Source organism: Diplotaxodon limnothrissa, linkage group LG10 (assembly GCF_057381915.1).
Source record: "Diplotaxodon limnothrissa isolate DT_005_m linkage group LG10, D_limnothrissa_male_GT1.1, whole genome shotgun sequence".
Taxonomy (NCBI): Eukaryota; Metazoa; Chordata; class Actinopteri; order Cichliformes; family Cichlidae; genus Diplotaxodon; species Diplotaxodon limnothrissa.
In genome coordinates, this window is record NC_140605.1 from 712679 (window position 1) to 738123 (window position 25445).

The 25445-nt window shown below is 43.3% G+C and overlaps 1 protein-coding gene across 1 annotated transcript in view; it reads left to right on the top strand.

Annotated features, from left to right (window-relative positions):
* Positions 1-238: 238 nt before the first annotated feature.
* Positions 239-25445, top strand: part of hlcs (holocarboxylase synthetase (biotin-(proprionyl-CoA-carboxylase (ATP-hydrolysing)) ligase)) — a 50045-nt gene continuing 24838 nt past the window's right edge. The window contains exons 1-6 of the mRNA XM_085364213.1: positions 239-546; positions 3265-3405; positions 6110-6272; positions 7790-8769; positions 9644-9823; positions 18222-18502. Of these exons, the coding sequence (XP_085220339.1) occupies positions 340-546; positions 3265-3405; positions 6110-6272; positions 7790-8769; positions 9644-9823; positions 18222-18502 (1952 nt within the window). The 5' untranslated portion in view covers positions 239-339. The remainder of the gene's footprint in view (positions 547-3264; positions 3406-6109; positions 6273-7789; positions 8770-9643; positions 9824-18221; positions 18503-25445) is intronic.

Consider the following 25445-nt stretch of genomic DNA (forward strand, 5'->3'; position numbering starts at 1 on the left):
AACGCTGGCAGGAGGGTATGAAGAACATGAACACTCACTGTGAATGACTGACTTTATTAAAGGACTGCAAACAAACGCGACACCGAGACGTTCAAACTGGATGTAAACAATGCTCCATTAGATCACCTGGATTAGGGCAGTCATCTCTCGAAGAAGAAACCGAAATGGTTTTCGCATAGATGGCGGTAATGCGCCCCGCCGCTTGTCGCTACCTACCACTAAAACCAAAGAAGAAGAGCTGTAGCGTCCTCTTGTTAGCGTCTCGGCTGTAGACGCAGTAATGCTTCCGAGTTGGTTTCAGTTGAGGAGCCACCATGGGCGCTCGGTGCGCAGCCTAACATGCTCATAACGCTGTGCTACGTCTACATGTGGGTGCGCTTTCATAGGTGCTACTCTGCGCTGATCCGGAGCGGTCTGAACAGCAGCAGCTTCAGCTTCAGCCTGTGCTCGCGCCGCGCCGCGCGCGCGCGTTCAGGCTCGCTTCAGCTCGAGGACAACGTGTTTCTTCAGCGGGGAGATAAGGCCGTGTATGTAAGCGAGCCTCAGGTTGGTCACCGGACACACGCTTACGTCATACCGTGGAGAGCGAGTACTTCCTGAACGCGTTACAATCTTACTAATCAGTTTGACAGCTGTGTGTGTGCTCGTGTGCGGTGGGCTCACGCGCAGGTCCCCACGGAGCCTGAGCTGAACAGCACGCTGAGCACCTTTCTGAAGCTGTACCGCAGCTAAACGGATGGAAAGCTGCGAGTTAGGCTGGCGTTCACTCGGTGATACAGTGTGTGTGTGTGTGTGTGTGTGTGTGTGTGTGTGCGCGCGTGCGTGCGTGCGTGCAGCAACAACACAAAACTCATTGTGCCACTGTTGTCTCACTGTAGTGTCACTGTAATTTCAAAGGTGTCTCATTAGTGTCTCACTGTAATGTCACTGTAGTTCCATTGTTGTCTCACTAGTGTCTCACTGGTGTCCCACTGTAGTGTCCCACTGTGGTGTCCCACTGTAGTGTCTCACTGGTGTCCCACTGTGGTGTCCCACTGGTGTCCCACTGTAGTGTCTCACTGGTGTCCCACTGTAGTGTCTCACTGGTGTCCCACTGTAGTGTCTCACTGGTGTCTGTGAGCTGTGCTCTATACAATGTGCTTATGCTGCTCTGAGTCTATGGCCAGACCCTGGTGTAGTGCTACATCCTACTTTTTCATTGGCTTGGTTGCTAGGATTTGAACTTCCAGGGTAGTGCCAGAATGACAGACTTTACAGGCAGTTATGCAGCTGTGTGACTGGGTAACAGCAGCATCTGTCAGAATAAAGGCAAACACATTACAGAAAACTACAAACAAGTTCAAGAACACTGAAATCGAGACACATTTTCAAATACATATGGCATACAGTCACAGGCACTTTAATAGGTACAGCTGTTAAAGAGCCTGTGCTCCAGTCACACAAATCTCCAATCCGCCAGTCACATGGCAGCATGCAGATGTGGTGTACCGCTGCCTGAAGTTCAAAGCAATGTTTACTGGGTGCTACCCACAGTCACCTTTCTGTCAGCTCACACTGAGAGTGCAGGGCACTGCTGACTGAGACCAGGTGGCCAGTACATCAGACACACCAGCTGTCAGCTGGAAAAGTGCAGTAAGCGAATCATTCACGGGAGTTGGCTTGGCTATATTCCAGTTTATTCTGACAGCAAGACTGGTTCAGTAGTTTTTTTTGTTTGTGGGCGGTAACATTTGTAGACTGAGACGTAGCTCATTTGGTGTTTGCTGTTTTCCTTAAGCCTGCATGCTGGCTTTAGATAAAAAAGCTAACAATCTAATTATAAATCAGAAACTAATTATTTTGAACACTTGTGTCACTCCGGTCTCAGCTCTTCAAATCATCATGACCTAAAATTTAATGTTAGAAGTGTTCAACATGCATAAACAACATTAAACTAATTCACTCCGTATCATTTGCAGTTTGAATGTTTGTCTTTTTGTGAATGTGTGCTGGAATATGAGACTTTGTAGGAGTGCTGCATTTTTCCTCATATTTAGCCAGTACTCGTATATTTTTTTACATCTGTCTCAAATTACAGGATCTATCTGATGGAGAAATCACTCATCTTTGGAAAAGACAGTTTATTACAGAGAAATGTCTCTTTCCAAAATAAAAGCTATACTATACGCTTCTTCTGGGCTATATTCTCAGCAGCATATTAAACATATCAGGTCCCCATAAGGAGAATGATGTGCTAACGGCTGTCTAAATGACTCGGGTAAAGTTTGTAGCATGCCTGCTTGTTGTTTTTGTCTGCTTCCACTTGTCTTTGCACTAGGATGATGTCGGAGTAAATGTGCAGTCATATTCGTTGTGTTCCCACTAGTGCTGTCAGCGTAAATCTGAAATGACGTTAACGCCATAACGCGGCGAATCTCAGTTAACGAGCTACCGCGGATCGCCCTGTGCGTGGGGCTGGACGGCGCTTTTCAGTTATTTATTTGTAACAAATGTTTGGAATCATGAATGATGTTCGTTCCACTTCTCACGTGTGCACCACTTTGTGTTGGTCTTTCACGTGGAATTCCAATAACATTGATTCATGTTTGTGGCTGTAATGTGACAAAATGTGGGAAAGTTCAAGGGGGCCGAATACTTTTGTAAGTCACTGTGTATTAGTAAAGGTCAGTCTGCCATGTCAGCTTTGTTGATGAACCCACTAATAGTACCCTCCGGGCCCTTTCATGAGTTCCCACTCTCCAGGCCACTGGTTCCATTATCAGACAGATCCCTGGATCATTAGGTAGGATGTTGCACAGACTTTGCTGCATAGTGCATTGCTGGTGTGATCCACAGTCGAGCACCTCAGGTCTGGCCTGCGAGCCTGAGTAATGTAGCAGAATAAGTAAATGGAGCATGGTGAAATGCTGAGCAGTGTTAGGATCAGAATGCACCCTTGTATGAAAACAGAACGAGGTGATTGTAACTACCACTCGTGTCTTGCACAAGCATGGGAAGAGTGAATACAGAGGATCAGGTCAGCTGTTACAGTATGAGGGACTCGTCTTTGCATCGGAGCTTTAACAGCTGGTCATGCTGAAGCCACTCCCACAACGAAATAACATCTTAGCCCAACACTTTCATATCGGTCACATTGTACACCACGCTGATACCATACTTGGTAATGGGACACCGAGAAAACATGCGACTATTGTTACTAACTACTTTATGTGTAACACTTTGTAGTGTTTGAACTTGTCGTCTGTTCTGTCTGTACTTTTCCAGGTATGTGAGGACCTCAGCCAGTGGACTGTTCTCCTGCGGTCCTCTACCGTTTGTGCTCCACGAATAGACAATATTTTTTTCATCATAGAAGCTACAGAACATAAAGTGGGCTCTCCTTCTCATCGGCCGTCTAAAAAGAAAGTAAGCAATGTGCTTTCTTAACTTCTGTTCTCATTATGAAGCAACAAGCTTGTATGTATATAAATATAAATGAAACACTGACTGGGTGACTGGCTCCAGCACAGCTCAGGACAGATGTCTAAGAAGAGCACAGTCCTGGGAACAGCAAAGATACTGCACAGGAACCTCGAGCTCCCAGCCTCTGGTAGAGGACCCGAGCATGAGGGTTAAAGACAAATGTCAAAATTTTAAAATAATGAAATTAATAAAATTTGGATTTTGTTTGGTAAGCTCAGGAAAAAAAGGTGGAGGTATCTGCTCATTTATTCAGTAGTTTCTCTTGATCGCAGCTTTTCTGCAGTGTAAAACAAAACTATTCATCAAAGTAGTCATCCTCTGCCCCTGACTGATTGGACGCTGTAATAATGAAACTAATAACAGGAGAGTTGCTCCAGGAAAAGAAGCCCAATAGTGCCCTCTACTGGAGACGTTCATCAGTTACTACACCTTTTAACTTTTCAATAAAAGTTAAAAGGTCCCATGTCATGCTAATTTACAGGCAAGATTCAAACAACAACAAAAATGCCACATTTCTTTCAAAGAAACTCATAATTTAAACGCCATGTTTGTCCTCACCATTGCTCACCAAGAGAGTAACCGTAACAACGTTTAGTGTCCAAATAAATAAACCTACAGTGGGTTGCAAAAGTATTCGGCCCCCTTGAACTTTCCCACATTTTGTCACATTACAGCCACAAACATGAATCAGTTTTATTGGAATTCCACGTGAAAGACCAACACAAAGTGGTGCACACGTGAACAGCGTTTGTGAACAGCAGTTTTCAGATCTTGCCACAGATTCTCGATTGGATTTAGACAAGGCCGTCTACCTAAAGCGTTCAGGATCATAAATGCAGCCAAGAGGCCCATGGTGACTCTGGACGAGCTGCAGAGATCTACAGCTCAGGTGGGGGAATCTGTCCACAGGACAACTATTAGTCGTGCACTGCACAAAGTTGGCCTTTATGGAAGAGTGGCAAGAAGAAAGCCATTGTTAACAGAAAACCATAAGAAGTCCTGTTTGCAGTTTGCCACAAGCCATGTGGGGGACACAGCAAACATGTGGAAGAAGCTGCTCTGGTCAGATGAGACCAACATGCAAAACGCTATGTGTGGAGGAAAACTAACACTGCACATCACTCTGAACACACCATCCCCACTGTCAGATATGGTGGTGGCAGCATCATGCTCTGGGGGGGCTTCTCTTCAGCAGGGACAGGGAAGCTGGTCAGAGTTGATGGGAAGATGGATGGAGTCAAATACAGGGCAATCTTGGAAGAAAACCTGTTGGAGTCTGCAAAAGACTTGAGACTGGGGCGGAGGTTCAGCTTCCAGCAGGACAACGACCCTGAACATAAAGCCAGGGCAACAATGGGATGGTTTAAAACAAAACACATCCATGTGTTAGACTGGCCCAGTCAAAGTCCAGATCTAAATCCAATCCAGAATCTGTGGCAAGATCTGAAAACTGCTGTTCACAAACGCTGCCCATCTAATCTGACTGAGCTGGAGCTGTTTCAAAGAAGAATGGGCAAAGATTTCAGTCTGTAGATGTGCACAGCTGGTAGAGACAGACCCTAAAAGACTGGCAGCTGGAACTGCAGCAAAAGGTGGTTCTACAAAGTATCGACTCAGGGGGCTGAATAATTACACACACCCCACTTTGCAGTTATTTATTTGTAAAGAATGTTTGGAATCATGTATGATTTTCGTTCCACTTCTCACGTGTGCACCACTTTGTGTTGGTCTTTCATGTGGAATTCCAATAAAATTGATTCATGTTTGTGGCTGTAATGTGACAAAATGTGGGAAAGTTCAAGGGGCCGAATACTTTTGCAACCACTGTACTTCACTTTGTCACATTCAGAAAGTTCCCTTAATCGTAGCTGAGGGCTTAAGCTTATGTGAATGCTGATTTTTGTCAGTGACGTGGTTCTAAAGTGATAATAATTTTCTTTTAAATGGCTTTGGCTGGTTGTCACTTTTGTCCTAATGAGCTGATGCTTGTTCCAACAGAAAGAAAAACGGCTGAATGTACAGTTGGCTGTGCTTTAATACAGAACTATGAAGAGAAGGGAGCATCGGCCATACGTAACGTTAGCCACATTAGCTACCCACCATGCTAATGGGACAATCCCATTGTTGTAATGTTGCCGTCACAAATCAGAGTACTTCACCAGGTCTTTGTACTTAAGTGTGTTTTCTAACACAAGCGTCTGTAGCTAGCATGCAGCTGGCAGGTGCTGACGTGACATCAGTGTAAATGAGGCCGTTGTTTCCTTGTTGGAGCCTTTGTGCCTCTTTAAAACACTACACTGAATGAACCGGCACAAAATGCAGAATGTGGATAATAATGGTTTTGGTGGTTATGATGGTTTTCATATTTAGTATTTTAGCAATGTTAAATGTAGCACACAGAAAAATATACATTTAACAAATATGGGATAAGGTACATGTTCTTCTGGTTTGTGCTGATGGAGCCATTGATGCTGTTCGGATGATGCTGTGGTTGTTATTAGGTTAGCTTTTATGAAGTGAGGTGAAAATAGACACGTGACCATCATTACAGGCTTATAGTTTCTGTACTAATCCCTCCTTACACCAGGTGATGATGTAGTAGGCGGGGCATGCTGAACTCTAACACGTGTCACTGTGTGTTGTGCAGGTGCTGAAGTTGTCCGACTGCTGTCTCCCTGTGGCGTGTTGCCCTGGCCAGCCGTTCAGGGCAGTCGCTCGAGCCAGCGTGGAGAGCTACAGCCAGCTCGGGATAGCTTTCATAGAAGATCGCCTCCAGCTGGACAATGGACTTACGCCCTCAAAGATAGTCCGTATGTGGTCTTCAAGTAGATTTTCTACGATGTTTTTGTTACATGGTATCACACCTCACAGTTCCTTACTCATGTCTCGTTTGCATCGAGTATTATGTTGATCAGCGTGATTAATAAAGCCCAAAGAAAACAGCAATTTCCTGTGCCAACACCTTCATCTTGTCACCGTAGAGAAAGCGATGAGGATCGTACTGAAATTCTGTTGGTCGGGTTTTGCTCCACCCCTCTACCAAACACCCTAATATACTTCCCCGAGGTTGTGTTCATGTAGTACTGCAGTGATGACGTTCAGAAGGAGAATAAACTTTCTTATTGTTAGTTTACGTTTCCAAGATAAAAAGGTAGAAGCGTGTTCTCACCCTGTAGTGTCTGAAGTAGCTCTTTAAACTCAGCCTTGCATCCAGCAGCAGCAGGAAAGTGCTTTCACTCACAAAACCTCATATACAACGTTGAGCTTACAGGTATAGAGCCGCACAGTTTAAACTTAAACTGTCTCATGACCCATTGAAGAGTTACAGACATTTTTTGACTGTTTTCAGGAGCTCAGGTTTAAATAATGTCACAAACATATTTTCTGTCGTCTGTGAGGAAGTTGTGACCTGTACCTGCCCAACATGTGGAACTCTACAGCCACCGAGCTTCTTACCCCATCATGATATGAGCTGTAGCTTCAGAGGTAGAGCAGGTCATATACTAATTGGAAGGTTGCTGGTTCGATCCCTGGTTGTCAAACATGCCTGCATGCCAAATATCCTTCGGATAGTTGCCAGGTTTGCTCTCTGATGCTTCTATCGAAGAATGAATGTGTGTGATTGTTACATAGAAAGATAAGATAATTCTTTGTCATTGCACAGTCATCCATAGTACGATAGTGAAATGAAATTGGAAAATTGTCCCACGTCGGCACTACGAACAACACAAAACGACACAACACAGAAACTTATGTAATAAAAATAAGAAGAATAAGCGTATGTGTATTGCACATTGTTATTAATGCTTGTGTGTGTGTGTGTGTGTGTGTATTTATTTATTTATTCAGTGCTTCTTTTCCCTGCTGTATTTGTGTATAGGGTTAAGCTTTTATACCAGGGATGTCCAACTGCAGGCCTCGAGGGCCGGTGTCCTGCAGGTTTTAGATCTCACCCTGGGTCATCACACCTGAACCACATGATTAGTTCATTACCAGGCCTCTGGAGAACTTGAAGCCATTTAAATCAGCTGTGTTGGATCAAGGACACATCTAAAACCTGCAGGACACTGGCGCTCGAGGCCTGGACTTCCCCACCCCTGCTTTATACCTCTGTGGTGTAGCACAGCTGAATGAAAGGTTTCAGCGGCTCTGAGCTGTTTGTTCTCCGAAGCTGCTGGATACCAGAACTGTACCAAAGAGCTTACATTGTTACTGTTTTACTGTTCAGTAGTTTAGTGGTTGACAGAAACAGTTGTTTGAAGTTTGAATACAAAGATAGATCAGTAGATGGTTCTGATGTTTTTGTGGTGTGGTTGTATTTCCACAGCTGTCCTCCTGCAAGAATCCACTCTGAGTGCACTGCTGGACCAGCAGTGTCCACAGAGCCCACGGGCACAGTCGTCACTGCTTCCCTGTAGCACTGGAGAGCCCATAGCTCGCCACCATCATCTGCAGTGCCATAAAGGCAGCTTCCTTCTCATCCCAGAGGTAAAGAGGAGGTTAGAGGACCGGCGAGGGTCAGAGCCACTCCGCAGCTCCCAGGATTTGGAATCTCTCGGTGACTTGGAGGAACACTCCCTGGGGAATCATCACCACATGGAGGGCCACGGACACCACCTGCATCTGTCCAGCTGCCATGAATGTCTGGAACTGGAGAACAGTACTATACTCTCTGTCAAATATGCCTCCGCTGAGAATATTCCAGACCTACCGGATGATAACTCTGTTGGAAACGAGTGTCTCGATGAACTTGAAAATGATTCCCGAGGGTTTTTTGGTCAAAGCGGTGGCAAACTCCCAAATGTTCTCGTCTACACGGGGGGCTGTCAGGAACGTTTTCAGACAGTTCGCCAGCTTTTATCAGAATGTATAAACACGGAAAGTAACATCATCTATCCGCTCCAGCCAGAGCAGGCACTGAATGATCCCTGGCTGGAAAACACAAGACTCCTGGTACTGGCAGAAGAGGAAACCCTAAGTCCCCAGCTTCAGACCCGCTTTCTCACCTACCTGAGCCAGGGGGGCAAAGTCCTCGGGCTAGCCTCTTCTCTGTGCCCTGCAGGACTCTACCTGGAAGTCAGGCAGAGCCAGTGCATGCAGGTCAACAAGCTGAATTTCACCAAGGAAGACAGCACAGAGCTGAATCTGAGTATATTGGCGAGTGGGAAAGTCTACATCAGGGATCCTCGGGGGGGAGGAGAAGTTGAACTGTGGGGGGAGCTGAAAGGGGATGTCCCCCATAAGAAGGATATGGTTATTGTACGACTGACCCACGGAGGGGACAGTGGAGAAGCTGTCCTTTGTCAGGTAAACCCATGTAAAGCATGCTATTCATTGTCCTCGGGGACAATGAATAGCATGCTTTTATTGAGGCCTGCAGTAGTGCTAACACATGTGGGACAGTGAACCTGCATGCTGTTGTATTTCTGTAGTGTCAGATCAAAGCAACAGTTGCCTCACACATAAAGCCCATGTGATGTTAGAGAGAAAAGCCCAACATTCAGGCGATCCCACGTCCAAGGACTTGGCGGCAGTTGGAAAATCTCTTAACGGGAAGAAAGAGGTTCAGATGTGTGAGGTCTCAGTGACTGACATGAGTGTGAGTGGCTCAGTGGGTACTCCCCACCACAGGAGTGCAGCAGCCTGGATTCAACTCTGATGTTTGCTCTTTCTCCTGATTTTCCATCTTCAGTGCTGCACTGTCCAATAGAGGCAAAAATGCCTTCAGGTGAAGGATAATTGCATCATGGGATGTTTCCAGCAGTCTGAGCCTATAGCAGCAGATCTAAGAGAAGATCAGCTGATCTAGCAGTCTCCCTATAGCACACGATTCCTTTATTAATGGTGTAGCTAGCAGTAAATTAACTGCCACAGCAGCCTGAAACTTCTATAATCCAGGAACTGTTCTGTCCTCGTTTTGCAGTCGGGTCTAGAAATATTATCATAATTATTATTATCATTATTTATGCATTCTGAATGAATCCGGGTGCTGACAGTGGGTATGTGGTACTGCTAACTGTTGGGCTAGTAAATGAAGCCCGGTGTCATATGATGTCTAGATTACAAGCAGATTTATTAGGTGCAAATATTTGCAGTATAAAATAAATAATACTCATTTTTGCTGCCACATCAATGTTTCCTGCATCTTCTGATGTTTTTACTTAAACATGTATATCTGCAGGTCCACTTTGAAACTGCTCCCAACTCTCAGAATTTGCCATTGGATGCTTTTGATGAACTGAAGGTCAACAATGCCTCGCGGTATGAAGTCTTGACAGAAATCCTCACCTCTCTAGGCCTCAAATGTGAACCAAGTCAGACTCCAAGTCCAAGTGCGGTACACCTGCTCGCTACCTCTCAGGTAAGATACTCAGCGTTCTTGTGTTCAAGACTAAGAACAGCTTCATGTCCTATTGGCTCATCTCTCCGTGTGAAATAGGTTCAGTGAGTGCCTCCCACCTGAAGTACAGTAGCTTTGCTTCATTAAATGTGCTATATTTTAAATATGAAGTACTATAGTTACTGTAAGTTACAGGGTTAGGATAAAGTTACTCTCTTCTTTTTCTGGCATTTTGAGACCTCATAACTTGTTGAGTAAAGGAGCTAGCCCAGATAATTTTGGGGACTGAGCCTTTGTTGAAAACTGCAACAGAATCAAGTTACATCACGTTTTCTATCACTTTGATTAAATTGTATTAATGCTCATTCTAATTAATCATAGTTTTTTAATAACATGGTAAAGGTGTCCTTTGTTACGTCCGTAGCGCAACATAAAGCTCAAACACGGGTGTCCCCGCCCCGGCCCCCAAAGCCACAAACCCAGTAGCCAATTCAAAGTTAAGGTGAGCTTTATTGCTCCACCAGCTTAAACTCCGGGGTGAACCATGGCCAGAATAACCAACAAAACGAGCTGTTCCAAAGAAGTGCTACCTAAACCCTGTGTGAAAACTGAACCAAACCCTAACTCTAAAAGTTAATAAACCAGACACATGCACGTTCAGTTAACGGTGTATCTGAGGCACCCACGTTGATGTAGTTCCTGCATTATACTAGTGTAGATCCAGGATCAACACTGCAACTGACCTACCACACTGCAAAACTATGACATCATAACAATGTGGGGAAAAAAGGCAAATAAGATGCCTTTGTTTAATCTGAACTCGTGTTAGGGAGCAATAGTAGAAGGTAACTCTTATCTGGTAGACTTCTGTGGAGGGACGGTGCTGCCAGCAGGGCGGGATTGCCAGAACATTTTAAATCTACCAAGATTGTCCATTACATGTTTGACACAGCGTTTATTCCGTTTGGCAATATTACAGCAGCAACAAGCTAACACGGATCATCTATGATCACATTTAGATGTTGAGAATGAAGATACCCATCTAACTTCATGAATAGTTGTTTTCCTGGCCTTGTAGAAGAGGGCTAGGTCACACAATGACACACTGTTCACAACCCAAGGATGGAAACAGAGTTTGAAAGCACCGAAGGCTCCAAACTTGTTTGTGCTGAATAATTAGAAAATGTCTTTGACGCAGAAGGAACCTCGTCTAACAGATGAAGCTGATTGGTGCTGTCGTCTGCTGCAGCTTCTTTCAACCACTCACCATCCAACATGGTGACATGACCTTTGAAAGTTCACCTAAGATGCTCCTTTTAAGGTTTGAATATGGAATTGTGGGCACATGTAGGGTGCACAGCTGAACTCTGCGTCTATTGTTAAGTGCCATCAGGTCCTTAAATGGTGACAGCTGTGTCCACATCCTTGGGATGGTGTTGGATTCCACCTGTGCTTGTCTCTAATTCTAGGCCATACGTGTCAAATTGTTCAGTGCTGCCCAAAGTAAGGAGCTTCAAGTATCCTGTGGTTCTGGAGTCTTCGTAGGAAGATGGAGCGTGCCATGGATTGGTGCAGACTCTGCAGTAATGGCACATTTGCCAGACTGTAAATGGACTGGTTCTTGTATATCACATTTCTAGTGATGGGCAGGTAAAGCTTCATGAAGCACTGAAGCTTGGTTCATCCCAGCGCAAAGCTTCTTGAAGCTTCATTTGCTCTAGTAGGACACCTACTGGACGTAAAAATATTAGTTGGCATGAATTTGAAGAGTGTGGCCTTTTGCACACAGCCTGTAAATGTCAACAACAAAAGGAGTGTGTAAAACATCTATATTGTAGTGATGGCAGTATACTGTGTATATTTATACTGGCAGTATGGAAAATGATCATTTGGAAATGCTTAAAATGGAAATGATCATTTCCTGTGAGGTGAGGTGTGGTTGGGGTGTGGACAGTGGTTGTGCTTTTGTAACGTTGAGGTATGGACAGCTACACACTGAGGCTTTGAGCCTCAGTCCTGCCTGTTCACATTTTATTCTATAAGAACTAAATTTTCACTGCTTTTATGACCTTTTTAGTGGGGATAACATTTTAAACATTTAATGATTTAACAAATCTTTTGAATCCTTTGTCCTCCACAATGCTAAATGGCTGGGAGTCCTCAATCACCATGCTAACCAGGTCTTCATCTATTTGAGATTGTTCTCCTGAGGAAAGACAACAAAAACAAAGCACAAATATAAATATCACACACGTAACTTATAACAGTTGTATAATATTGATATATCATTTAGTAACATTACTGCATGCTATATTATCGTGGCATTTGATGGCTCACCTGGTCTTGCTCCACAATCGGTGTTCCCCTTATTCTCATGCAAAGCTCTGTAGTGCCTAAGCATGGATGAGGTGTTGTTGTTATAGCCCAGCTCCCTGGCACATAGCAAACACTTCACCTTGTACAAAAGTAAAGACAGCTCAACATAAATTGTATTGCACCATCAGTATTATGAAAATATATCTTCTGTAGAAATTAACATACCTTGTTGGGAGGAATAAAATCAAAATGTTCCCACACAGGGGAGGACATCCTCCTCTTCTTAGCTGGCTCCATTCTCTCCTGACTTTCTCTCCTCACTCTCATAAACCTCCAAACTGTCTCCAAACTCTCACTAATCGCAACTCTCCACCAAACACCCACATTTTTGAATAAAGTCTGAGGGGTTTGTATCGCTGTCATATCTCGCGGCAAAGTTCGAACCACTTCATGAACCAGTCACGTGGTACAGCCGGGCAGCGAGGCTTCGGACGTCATCGTTTTCAGCTCCTCCCATAAATGAAGCAAGCCTCGATACGCGCATCGCGGAAACGCTCCCTCAATTACTCGACACAAGCTTCGAAGCCTCGATACAGAACGTCACATCACTACACATTTCTACTCTTTATATAGAAATGTGTCTCAGTGTTTAGCCTGTATCCAATGGCTTAATCCCTAAGAGTGCGGGTGAGATGTTGGTAAGTCAGCTGACTGTAACTGAATCATTGACAGCACTGTTACAAGGGTGTAACTTGGTTTACTGCAGTAATCTGAACTGTCCATCAAAGTGACCAATCACATTAGGAGCCTGCTCCCTTTAGGCTCCGCCCTCCAAACGCTCAAAAACCAGTTAGATCCAGTGCAGGATTCAGGTTGGAGAGCGCAGCGTTACCACAGAGTGCTAATCTGCTACAGCCCTGATAAAGCAAACAGTGTTGTGTGAATGATGGCTAACTCACAGCTGCTGAGATATTTACTCAAAAGTAATTTCATTTTTTATATAAATATAATACGTTAGTTCATTTAATTTGATTGGTGTCTTGGCTCATAGTGAGGAGGACACCTTGGCTCCTCATCCAGGCCAAAAAAAAGGTGACACATCTGAATTACAGATCCTCAGTTCACAGTTAACCTGCAGGTTTCCTCTGCTCTTTATTGACTTCGGTGAACTTTCCCATTGTTCTGAGTGCTGTCAGACACTGTCACTGTGTGCTGTACAGACATCCTGGAAAAACTGGAAATATTCATGCACTGTTTGTGTGTGTGTGTGTGTGTGTGTGTGTGTGTGAGAGAGAGAACAATTTGGCGCTGGGAGTTTTTATTTATTTTTAACCCCTAGGGGGCGTTGAAGGCCCACATTGCTCAGTAGCAGGAGCCCTTCTTCACAGCAGCTCTATGACTGAGTGTCACATTTTAAAAGAAATTGGCTGTAGCCAATACAGACGCTGCAGGGAGGCAGAGCAGGTCACCTACCGATCGGAAGGTCGGTGGTTCGATCCCTGGCTCCTCCAGTCTACATGTCAAGTATCCTTGGGCAAGATGCTAACCCCGAGTTGCTCTCCTATGCATCGGTCTGTGAATGTGTGTGAGTGTCGTCAGAAAGCACTCGGATTACAGAAAGTGCTTGTGAGAATGGGTGTGATTGGGTGAATGTGGCATGTTGTATAGCTTTGAGAACTCCGGGAGAGTAGAAAAACTGCTCTATAAGAATCAGTCCATGTATTTGGTGTGCAGTACACCATTCATTTTGTCTTAAATGGGCAAAGTCATCTTCCCTCTCTTACCCATATCTCATACATTATCAACTACTCACATTAAACCACTGGTATGATAAAAATAAAGGTAATTTATTTCATTGTTTCTTTATTTAAAAATGCTGCCAAGCTAACATTCATACTATTGGTTTGCATCACATCGATGCTGTGGTCACTGCAGTAGCACTACCTTTGATTAAAAGCTGCTCCTGCAGCCACTTTGAGCGTGGTGATTAGCTGGGTTTGAACACTCAAGTTTGTTTTTATATATATATATATATATATATATATATATATATATATATATATATATATATATATATATATATATATATATATATATATATATAATATTTTATTTATTAGGGGTGCAACGATACACAAAAATCTCGGTTCGGTTCGATACTTTGGTGTCACGGTTTGATATTTTTTCGATACAAAAAAATGTTCATGCCTTTTTAATTTGTCATTTATTAAAATTATAAATATATATTTTACCTCAAAAGTACAGTTTTTAAATTTAATGTTGCTGAAACAACAAAGTAATAAAATATATATATATCTCAGGGCTCGCAAAATTTCAAGATCCCTGGTAGCCCTTCGGGCAGGGACTCTTCAGTTTATTGCAGACTGAGCAATAATGCATTTCTTGCATTTCTCATGGGTTCTAATGGGGCCTTTCTTAAAATGACTGGTCCCAGTAACAAAGGCGCTTGTCGACTCAGAAATCGAGGGAAAACCAACAACACACCCGGCAGAACATTATGTTATTTACACGGTTGCACATAAGTGGTCCGCATGTGCGCATTCGCTGTCAAAATAAAAGACGCGCACCAGATAAGAAGTTGCAACGTGCGTTTGCGTCCATATAAAAGGCTGTTTTTGTCCTAGAGTGGGATTTTCACGGCACATTCTGCAGCACATCTCTGTGCGTTCATCATTTATTTGAAGCCAGCTCACCTCCTGCAACCACTTTTCCGAGAATACGTGCTTCTTTTGTGGTTCGGACTCCTGACATTTCTTTGGAGGTGGAGGAACATCACAGTAATTGCTTAAAGGAGCTTCTTCGACATCTTTAAGAGTTCTAAACAAACGTCTGTCCTCCTCCTGAAAATCTTATGTACGCAAACAGGCGTTGCAACTTCATATCTTGTGCGTGTTTTTTATTTTGACAGCGAATGTGCACCTGCGGACCACTTATGTGCAGCCCTGGTTATTTAGCTCGTCATATTGCAGCCACAGAAATTATTTTGTCCATGAAACCATAAAGCTGCACTTTCTTTTTGCCTTATAGTCTCATTTGTCATAACTTCTCCGTTTTGTGGTAAGCTTTTCTTTGGCTGTCACTTCTTCACCCTGACCTGTCTTATTTGGCTCAGCAGAACTAAAATATATATCCTGCTGCTTTTACACACGGACTCACATAAGCTCAGCGATTCTCTGCGCGATCAACCTCTCACATGTTTAAGCTGCGGGAGATTTCACTTGTCATGTTTGCATAGTAAGCTAACGATTGATAAGACGATGTCAGAGGAATTGGTGCGCAAATTATCATCACTCACAGATCAGTGCTGTCGCTCTCTATACACAGTTCGCAGGATTGCAAAGTGAAAGCAAAAAACAAGCGCAAATTCAAACGCGATTTCAATATGTCACATATTGACAGTGGCTCACCGATGCCAATGACATAATTACCCAGCTACATTTCCGAAAGAATACAAAAGCATTGACATATATTTTTCCTTCCTACGATAGGCCGACGGGCAGGGAAGAGATAGATTTCGGTAGCCCGACTGGAAAAATCGCTAGCCCCAGGACGTCGGGCTAGCGATATTGCAAGCCCTGTATCTGATTGAGGAATCACTCATCTTTGGAAAAGAGAGTTTATTACAGAGAAATGGCTCTTTCAAAATAAAAGCTATACTATCCGCTTCTTCTGGGCTATATTCTCAGCAGCATATTAAACATATCAGGTCCCCATAAGGAGAATCCTGTGCTAACGGCTGTCTAAATGACTCGGGTAAAGTTTGTAGCATGGTGCTGGTTGTTTTTGTCTTTGCACTAGGATGATGTCGGCGTAAATGTGCAGTCATATTCGTTGTGTTCCCACTAGTGCTTTCAGGTTAATCTGAAATGACATTAACGCCACAACACGGCGAATCTCCGTTAACGAGCTACCCCTGATCGCCCCGTGCGTGGGGCTGGACGGCCAACACGTTAACGAGCTAACTGCGCTAACACACTAGTTCCCACCCATGTAATTGAGCATTGCGTGGCACATCCAACATACTGTTTTTGTCATGGATCGCTGTGTGGCAGGCAGGATGAGGACCCAATCGCAAAACTCACACACACGGGGATGAACTCAAAAAACACAGCTTTATTGCTGGCCACGAGAAACAATACAAAATAAACTAAACTGGGAAAACTAAAGCACAAGGAGAGAGAAACAGGGAAATCCACACAGCATGAGGGAGAACGCGACGCCGAACAGAGGGAGACGCAGACAGAAATACACAGAGGGTTAACGAGGAAAGTGGGAACACACGGGGAACACAGGTGACACTGATAATCATAACGAGACAGGGCGGGGTGAACTGAACATGACATGTACAGGCGTGAGAGTCACAAAGTAAACAGGAAGTGCACAGAGGTTCAGACAGGAGGAGAGAGAGCACGGGGAAAACACAGACATAACGGGCTGGGGAAACATGGAATAAAACATAAGGAGAGACGAGGGCTCACAGATACACAGAGGGGCACACAGGGGGTAAAAGCCATGAAGGGAAAACACTTAGGGAACAACACAACAGGGCAACTCGGAAAACATGGCCTAAATAAGGAACAAAATACAAACATACAAGAAAACTAAGAACACTGGGCCAACATGGCCCAGGACCATGACAGTTTTACTTTAGTCCATGACGCGCTTACCTTCAGGGTCATACGTCACATGAAGACCAAAATAATTCCAAACGCCAGATCTGAATGAGGGTGGGGGAGGTTCAATTTGCCATGTTGCAAGGAGAGCTTAACTTCTGTCTCGCTAGCTTGCCCTGCGCTCAGTGAATCTGCGTTCGACTACTCTGCCTAGGCTGCACTGTCGAGCGCAGATCCACTGAGCGCTCAACACAGACAGCATCGTCAGAAGGAAAGTTGATAAAATAAATTAAAAATGTTGTATTGTTCGATACATATGCGTACCGAACCAAAAGCACTGTATCGAACGGTTCAATATCGATACGAGTATCGTTGCACCCCTAATAAATTAGGCCAGAGCAAATAAATATCGTCTTAAACTTTAGTTAAATCCAGTTTCTGTATTGGTAACAGAGTCCATTCATCCTTAGTCTTGTATAAAGCTGTTCTGTTCATTTTATTGGTTTTTACCGTTGGTATTAAAATCCTGTAGCCTGTCTGCCAGAATATTCATGTCTGTGTACACTGAAATTTTTATACAAAATAATTAGAATCTTTGTAAAAAAATAATATTTCTGAAAACATCAGTAAAGAATAAATGAATACGTGTTTTATAGCCAACCAGTTAAGACATTTATGCCTTGTTATATTTGTCCTGAAGCATTCATGTGGCTCTGTTCTGTACCATCTGCAGTTTCTGACCTGATCACACTCCTGGATGATATCAAGACGAGATTATATTTATTTATGAAGCACAGCAAATATCACCTCAAGGCACTTTATATTGTAGATTAAAAACCCTGCAGTAATAAAGAGAAAAGCCCAACCATCAGACCGAACCCCTGTGAGCAGGCACTTGGCAACAGTGGGAAGGAAAAACTCCCTTTTAACAGGAAGGAACCTCCAGCAGAACTAGTCTCAGCCATCATTCTCCGGCTCTGCAGGTGGTGGTTGAAGCTTTCCTTGCAGGCAGCGCAGGGGAAGACGACCTTAGTGATAGATGTAGCGATACTGAATGAGTGCAACGTCAGGACGAAGGGAAGAAAAGCGGGCTGAGAGAAGACCTCGAGAAGATGTGGAGGGTGAAGGTAACAGTGGTCCCCGTGGTAACAGTGACTTGAAACTAGGCGAGCGGCGGTGTCTCGTTCACTAGTGGCATATAGCTTGATGTCATCCATGTAGAGGGAGGTGGTTGCTGATCTCACTGAGGGGGTTGGGCCTGCGCAGGACAGCAGTGTGGACAGAGCATCTCCTTAGTAGAGCTGCACTTGATGGTGACTTGTGCCCTTAAACACACTTCTCAACTTAAAACGGACCGGAATTATTAAGATATACCACTGTGGTTGTGCATAAGTCCTAAAGCAATTTAAACTACTGACAGTCTGTAAAATAAAACCAAACTGATGTCCTCTCTTCTGTATTCAACACAGGAGGCCAAGGCCAGATTCCTGAAATGGCTCCAGGCGCATGCAGAACACAACGGTGTCCTTACGTTGTCCAAGGCCTCCCTCGTCATGATGTCTGGTTCAGACCTTCAGGATGCTCTTTTGCTGCCTGAAGGCTCTGTGGCCCTGGTCACTAATTCTGCAGAGTCGCAGAGCTGGGCCCACTTTAGTATGGAGACCTACAGCAAGAACCTGAAGACCAAGCTGCTGGGTCACACTGTGCTGTTTGCCGAAATTGTCACTTCTACCATGGATCTATTAGAGGGGTAACGCGTGTTTCTAAGAATCTGTTTAATGTTTGAAATGTGGACTTGGGCCAGCAGGAGTTTATTCTAACAATGAAATATCCAAGTAGCTCTGAGATGAGACTACGGCAGTATGGGCTGTAGCTTTACAGCCGGGGTGTCGAACTCCAGGCCTCGAGGGCCGGTGTCCTGCAGGTTTTAGATCTCACCCTGGGTCAGCACACTAGAATCAAATTATTAGTTCATTACCAGGCCTCTGGAGAACTTGAGGAGGTCATTTAGGCATTTAAATCAGGTGTGTTGGATCAAGGACACGTCTAAAACCTGCAGGACACCGGCCCTCGAGGCCTGGAGTTCGAGACCCCTGCTTTACACCATATCATTCACTGCATTTGGCTTGAAATGGGCGAAATAACATAATCTTATTTAGAATGCTCGAGACCTAAAAGTACAAACTATGGAGTTGCATTATGTGTAAAGTCTTCTCCGGCACATCCTAGAGATGCCTCTTGATGGAGGTAACGTCCAGCCAGTCCATGTGTTATAATGCGTCATGCTCCCTGACCTGTCCTTTCACAGGATGAGCCTGATATAATATATGCCTACAGTATGGGTCAGTATTTACACGTTGTAGCCCATAACACTGCCATACAGGTCAGCTGTCCAAGATCTTGTTCTTTACCCTGTTATGTCCATCAGTGTGGAACAGGCTAAATCTAGACTCATCACACCACATGAGTTGTTGCCACGGCCCCAGGGTCCAGTCTTTATGCGTCCCAGCAAACTGAAATTTGTTTCCAATAAGTCTTACTGATAGTTTTTGTGCGGCAGTACAACAGTTGGGTGTTTGTCCCTTGAGTTCTCGGCACATAGCTTTGAGTCCTGTGTCCAGGTGTTTCCAGGTATTATTGCATTGAACATTTCTTAACTCGTATTTAGTAGAGTCGGTTTCTTTCTTTGCTTGATGCAGGCCAGTAATTTGACCCATCTGAAACAGCTCGACATTTTTCCACTAACAGGTTTTCCATGAAAACATGTTGGGTTGTTTAAGGAATGAGAAGTTGCTCATTTCCTGATTTTGGATGAATCCAAACAAAACATACTACAATAATTAGTAGTTCTTATTAATTTCCTTGGTCCAGATGGTGACTTGTTTTGGGGCTGGGCAGTGTTGGGCATGATAATGTAAATGAAGTGCTAGTTGGAGCACCTTCATTCATTAAATGTTAATAAATAGGCAAATGAAGCAGAAAAAGATTATCACAGCAGTTGCTGTAAATTCATATACAAGCTCGTATGTGGAAAGTGAGATCAGGTCTTTACATGGAAATTCAAACATGGTTTGAAAATCTTTTCTTGTTACTGAGCCAAACACATCAATCCCAGAGAAATCCATGGTTAGGGTTGTCTTTTTTTGGCTAAATTGGTAAATGGATTTCAGGGTATGTTGATGCACAAATTTGCATATTTAAGGGAGAAAATGGATATTTCTTCCAACCTTGCTTAGAATTCTTGATGGCAAACCCAAATTTTCAGGAGCAAGTAGTCATAGAAAGTACAGAACCTTTAGATTACATTTTAAATCACAAAAATAATGACAATATCTTCTGGTCCCTAGCAGGTCTTGAAATGTATGTCAATATTTATCAGATGAACACCAACACATCACACATGTCATTATTTCTATTCATTGTCTTTTTGTTCATGCTTGGGGCTGTAGTCTGTCCCAGCTGTCAGTGTTTATCTGACACTAATTTTGTCAAAATGTAGAAGCAATGTGTGAAAACCTAATAACGTCCTATTACATGTCCAAGCCTAATAGGCATTAAGAGGGTAAGTAGCAGCCAGAAATCAGATGCGCTAATTGCTAATCAAATGCATTAATTGATCATCATCAGTGTGAGCACTGCTATAAAAGCAGGAGTTTTGGCAGTTTGCTGGTCTCGAGTGAGGTGTGTTAACACAAGGAGGAAAAAGGCCAGCAATGATCTTAAAAAGTAACTCTCTTCTGGGAAGCGATAGAAGGCCATTTGCAAACAATCTGCGGTACAAAACACTATTTACAATTAGAAGACATTCAATACAGCTGCCAGTCTTTAGAGGAGACAACCCGATGTCACCCTAGTCTCAGACCATGAAACACTCAGAGAACATCTCAGACTCTACAGGTATCAGGTAGCATATTAAAGTTTATTATAGTACCATTAGAGAAAGATTTAACAAGTTGGGCTTGTTTGGAAGGGTTGAAATCCTCTTCTCTGTAAAAAGAACCACACCACAGCTTAGGCTCACGAAGTTGCACCTGAACGAACGACCATACTTCTGTACCAGTGTCCTTTGGATGGACGAGACCAAATATGAGATGTTTGAGCGTAATGCACAGTAGCACGTTTGGTGGAAACCAAACAGCGTACCGGCACCAACACCAATGGTGCCAGTGGTGAGCACAGTGGTAGAGCGATGATGGTTTGACCTTGTTTTGCAGCCAGAGGGCCTGGGCAGTCATGTGAAAGACTGAAGTCGTACAGAAAAGGATTACTTCAAGTTATTTCTGCTTCACGTGGTTCATGCATGTGTTCTGCATTTGGCTGAACTTTTGTTAAGTCAAAAAGGATTTAAATCTAACGTCAGATGTAAAACACACAGTTTTACATCTGAGGTTAGATTTAAATAATTTAAGCATATGCATGAAAGCTTAGAATTAAGACAGAGTGTACTTCCTTTAAACTCTGACTGCATGTTTTTTCTGTCATGATGGTTTGCACAGAATACACCCATGCAGCTAACATTAAAACCACCAGCTAGTTTTGTGTGTAGCTCAGTTTGGATGTTGCCTGCAGACATGGGCACTGAAGCTTTGCTGGTGTGCTGTGGGGTATGCCAGATTGTGGATCAGATGTACCTGCACATCCTGTGCATGCTCAGTCAAACTGAAGTCTGGGGACTTTGGAGGTCAAGATAACACCTTGGGCTCATTGGTTTCTGCAGCACACATGTGGGGGGGGGGGGGTTGACATGGCAATGAGGTGTGTGTTGTTTTTGGACCAAAGATTAGGTGAGTGGTACTATCATAGTAATATCAGCATGATTACCAGGACCCAACATGCTGTTTTTTGGAGTTGCCAGTGCTTCCAGTGTTGTGGCTTATAGTTTAAGTCAAAGCTTTTCACTCGCTCTCTTGTGACCTGACTGAGATTAGGAATCAATCCCTGGCTAACAACACTGCACTAACTGTGCTGACATTTAATATCAGCTGTTAGTTATACACTAAAAATACATCTTACAGTGCAGACACAGCTTTAACAAGGCCCAGACCGCCAACCTTGCACATGCATATATGCATGTCATGCATGCATGCAATACATGTTGAATAAGCAAAGGGATAATGGAGGACAGACCACTGGATGTCAGTCTCTCCATGATGTTCACTCACTAGTTGGTCAAAGTGCCTCTTTATGAACATTTGACAGCAAACAACGGAGAGAGAAAAAAGATAAGACAAAGTTTTCAAATGCATGTAGTGTTTCGTACTGGAACTGGGCTGGAACTAATTTAATGCCCAAGTGACCTCACTGGAGCAAAGGCAAGTTGCACCTAATAGACTTCTTTGTCTGCATCCACACATGTGACTGAAAGTGGCTGTTGAGCGGGTCGATGAGGCAGCAGGTGGGAGCAATTAAAACTGTCATAAAGTTTGAAAAATGGATCGTAGAGCAGCGCTGAGCTGATTGGAACAGACAGTGTTGTCATTAAGCTTATGCAGAAACTAAAGCGGGGTGAATAAGTAGGCCATACAACCCCAAACGTGTTGCTGCAGTTTGATTTCACTGCTAATGTTTGAGTTTCCAGATGTTTCTCTGGAGTGGCCTTGATTAATGTTATTATTAAGGAATGCCTGTTCTATTTCTCCGAGCATTCGTGTTTTTTAAGTAGTCGTGATCCTTATTATTTCAAGAGAAAACCACTTTTTGAGGGGGGAGAACTGACAGTTTTAAACAGTTGTAGAGAAACATGGGTAAACTGGTCTGGAGCCTCCATGGATCAGGCTTTCTCCAGTTCAACACAAACTGGTGGGGACTTTGTTTTCCTCAAGCTCTTCAACTTTCAGTTACTTTAAAGTAGATTTCAATTAGAAAGCAGTCTCTGCTTTTTCAGTGGCACATCAGCCGTTTCATTTTGTCTGTTGCATCTGTTCATCTGGTGATAATTTTGCTTTGCCATCAGATGACGTATCCTTTAACTCCCTCTACTGAACCTTAGAGGTTCAGCATTGTCTTCATCTGTTGGCTCATTGGTCCCAAGGTGCTCTGTGTTCAGTAGTGATGTGCGGATCAATCCTGAAATATCGATTTCTCCGATACCAGTCATTTATGTTCTAGAAACGATTCTCACATTAAAATATCGATATTTTAGTAATTTAGGGTAAATTTGTAGTTTATCATTAACAGGAACACAGTGGAAATAACCTATATCATTCGGATCGTCTACAATTGGAAGGAACTACTTCCTCTTCCGCCTTTCATAGTCATGTGCGAAATATGGCTGTATAAATGTGGCAGCCCCTTGGCGTGCGCACTCACAACAATGGCTGAGCGTAACTGGAGTCATGTGCGGACGTGTTTTACATCCACAAACAGCCGAGACGTGGTTTGCGATACATGTGGCAAGAAAGTGAGGTGTTGTGACAACACCACTGACCTCGTCAAACACCTCAGAGTAAATCGTATCACAGAATATGACGAGGGTAATGTTGAGGCGAACTGAAGAGGAGGAGAAGGACAGGTGCTGCTAGGGGAGACAGACGTCTCTCATGGAGTCCTTTAGTGCTGCAGGCAGGCAACGTGTTCAAATAGCCACAACTTCAGGATTTTTATTTCTATATGATGAACTCTGCATTATTACGTGATAAGAACAAGTAATCTGATGTCCTGTAATCATTATGATGCTATAATTTGAGATACAATAAATAAAATAAGTTTTTGTACAAAGTATCGGATCAGTGTCGTCGATACCACCCTGAATATTACTTGGTATCGGATCGGAAAGGAAATCAGTGGTATCGCACATCACTACTGTTCAGAGCTCTTCTGTGTGCTCAGGTTAAAAAAAAAACTACATCAACAGTGGATTTTATATCAAACAACCATGACATGATTGAAGACTTTGAGCTTGAATTTAATAAGAAGATGTTTAGGGATCACAGACATCTTTGAGGGGCTCAGAGGTCACTGGAAGAAGTAACAAATTTAAATGTAAGGATTTGTGTCAATAATTAGATGAATGAAGTGTAGAACCCACAACATCACCAAATACTGCATTTCCTGCCCGGAGATGCTCTGATAGATCTTTATTACAGCACCTTCAGTTGCTCCCCGTTTGTTGTGATCATGTGACTGACTTGGCCACTGGAAAAACACCATTTTTCATTGAGTTGAGACGTGTTACAAATGTGCATGGATTGATACACAAGCCTAAAGTGACAGTTACTTTTGTGTGTCATTTTTGAGGACTCACAAGAGGCCGTAGCTCAGGTAGAACATCTACTGATCACAGAGCTGCTGGTTTGATCCCTGCCTGCTATAGTTTTATGTTCATGTTAGATAGAAAACACTTCAGTAAGACAAAGCATAGAAAAAACTGCTTGTATGAATGGCTGTGAATGAAGTTGTATATGGTGCTTAGTAGAAAAGCACTTTATAAGAAAAAAGTCCGTGTGCTTCAGTCCATACAAAGCAATCTGACTACAATGAAAACAGCTCTACAAATGCATCCAAACCTGAGTAAAAAGTGATCATTTATACAAGTTCAGCTTCACAAATCTTTCAAAAAGCTTCCTGTGCACACAGATGTGTAAAAATACACATCCCAATCAAAATGGCACATCTGGGCTTCCACTGTGTCGCTGCCTTTTTTTCAAATGAAACAGACGTTTTCATCTTATTTGGTTCTTTTCTAAATAAAAGAAAATCTCGTCAACATAGCTTCTCCATAGCTTTTACTTCCCTTCGTTCGGCTAAAACTACAATCGTGGTTTTATCAGTCCAGACTGTCAGAAGCTTTTTTTAGATGGTTTCTGTCCTGAGCACTTCAGTCACGTCTTTATAGTTTGATCTTCATTAACCTGTGAATTTTATTCAGAATGTTTATGCATATTCATATGTTATAATATTGAAAAGGGATTGATACCATAATTCTGAATATATTTAGGTGAAGTGTTAGAGCAGCACACAGTGTGTTTTTTAATTGTTGCATCGATGAACACAGCTGTAGATGTTGTTTTTCACGGTAAGCTACGTTTTGCTCCTGGACGTAGAATAAATGGAGGATAGAAAATGAGCCTGGCATAAAAAAAGTGAGCTTTCATATCCACCATCATTTATGGTGATGTCATACTTGAAAATTTACCTGAAAGTTTTATCAACAAGAAATCACAATTACTGTTTGCTGCCAGCAGAGTGCTTTCCACTCACACTGCACACAGTGTATGCTGTCCACAAAGAACAGTTCATTGATTGACCCCAAATTATCACAAGCGTCTGTAAACCTTTGATCACAACTGTGTGTTTGTGTGATTCTAAACTGCAAAGGAAGTTTATCTTTCAGACCTTAGCTGTTACCAGGTGGGCCGTCAGATGAGTCCTCATCAGGCGAGGGCCACCCTTCCTAGATGCTTCACTTTTTTAATCCAAGGACATCTTTGGGTGGTGCAGCAGCGACAGTTTGATTTATACAGCGCCAAATCACAACAACAGTCTCCTCAGGGCGCTTTATATTGTACGGTAGGCCTACTCTTAAAAAAAACAAAACAAACATATGACCCTATGAGCAAGCACTTTGGTGACAGTGGGAAGGAAAAACTCCCTTTTAACAGGAAGAAACCTCCGGCAGACCCAGGCTCAGGGAGGGGCGGGGCCATCTGCTGCGACCTGCAGCTAGCCTATCTTTAATTCCTGATGGTTTCTTC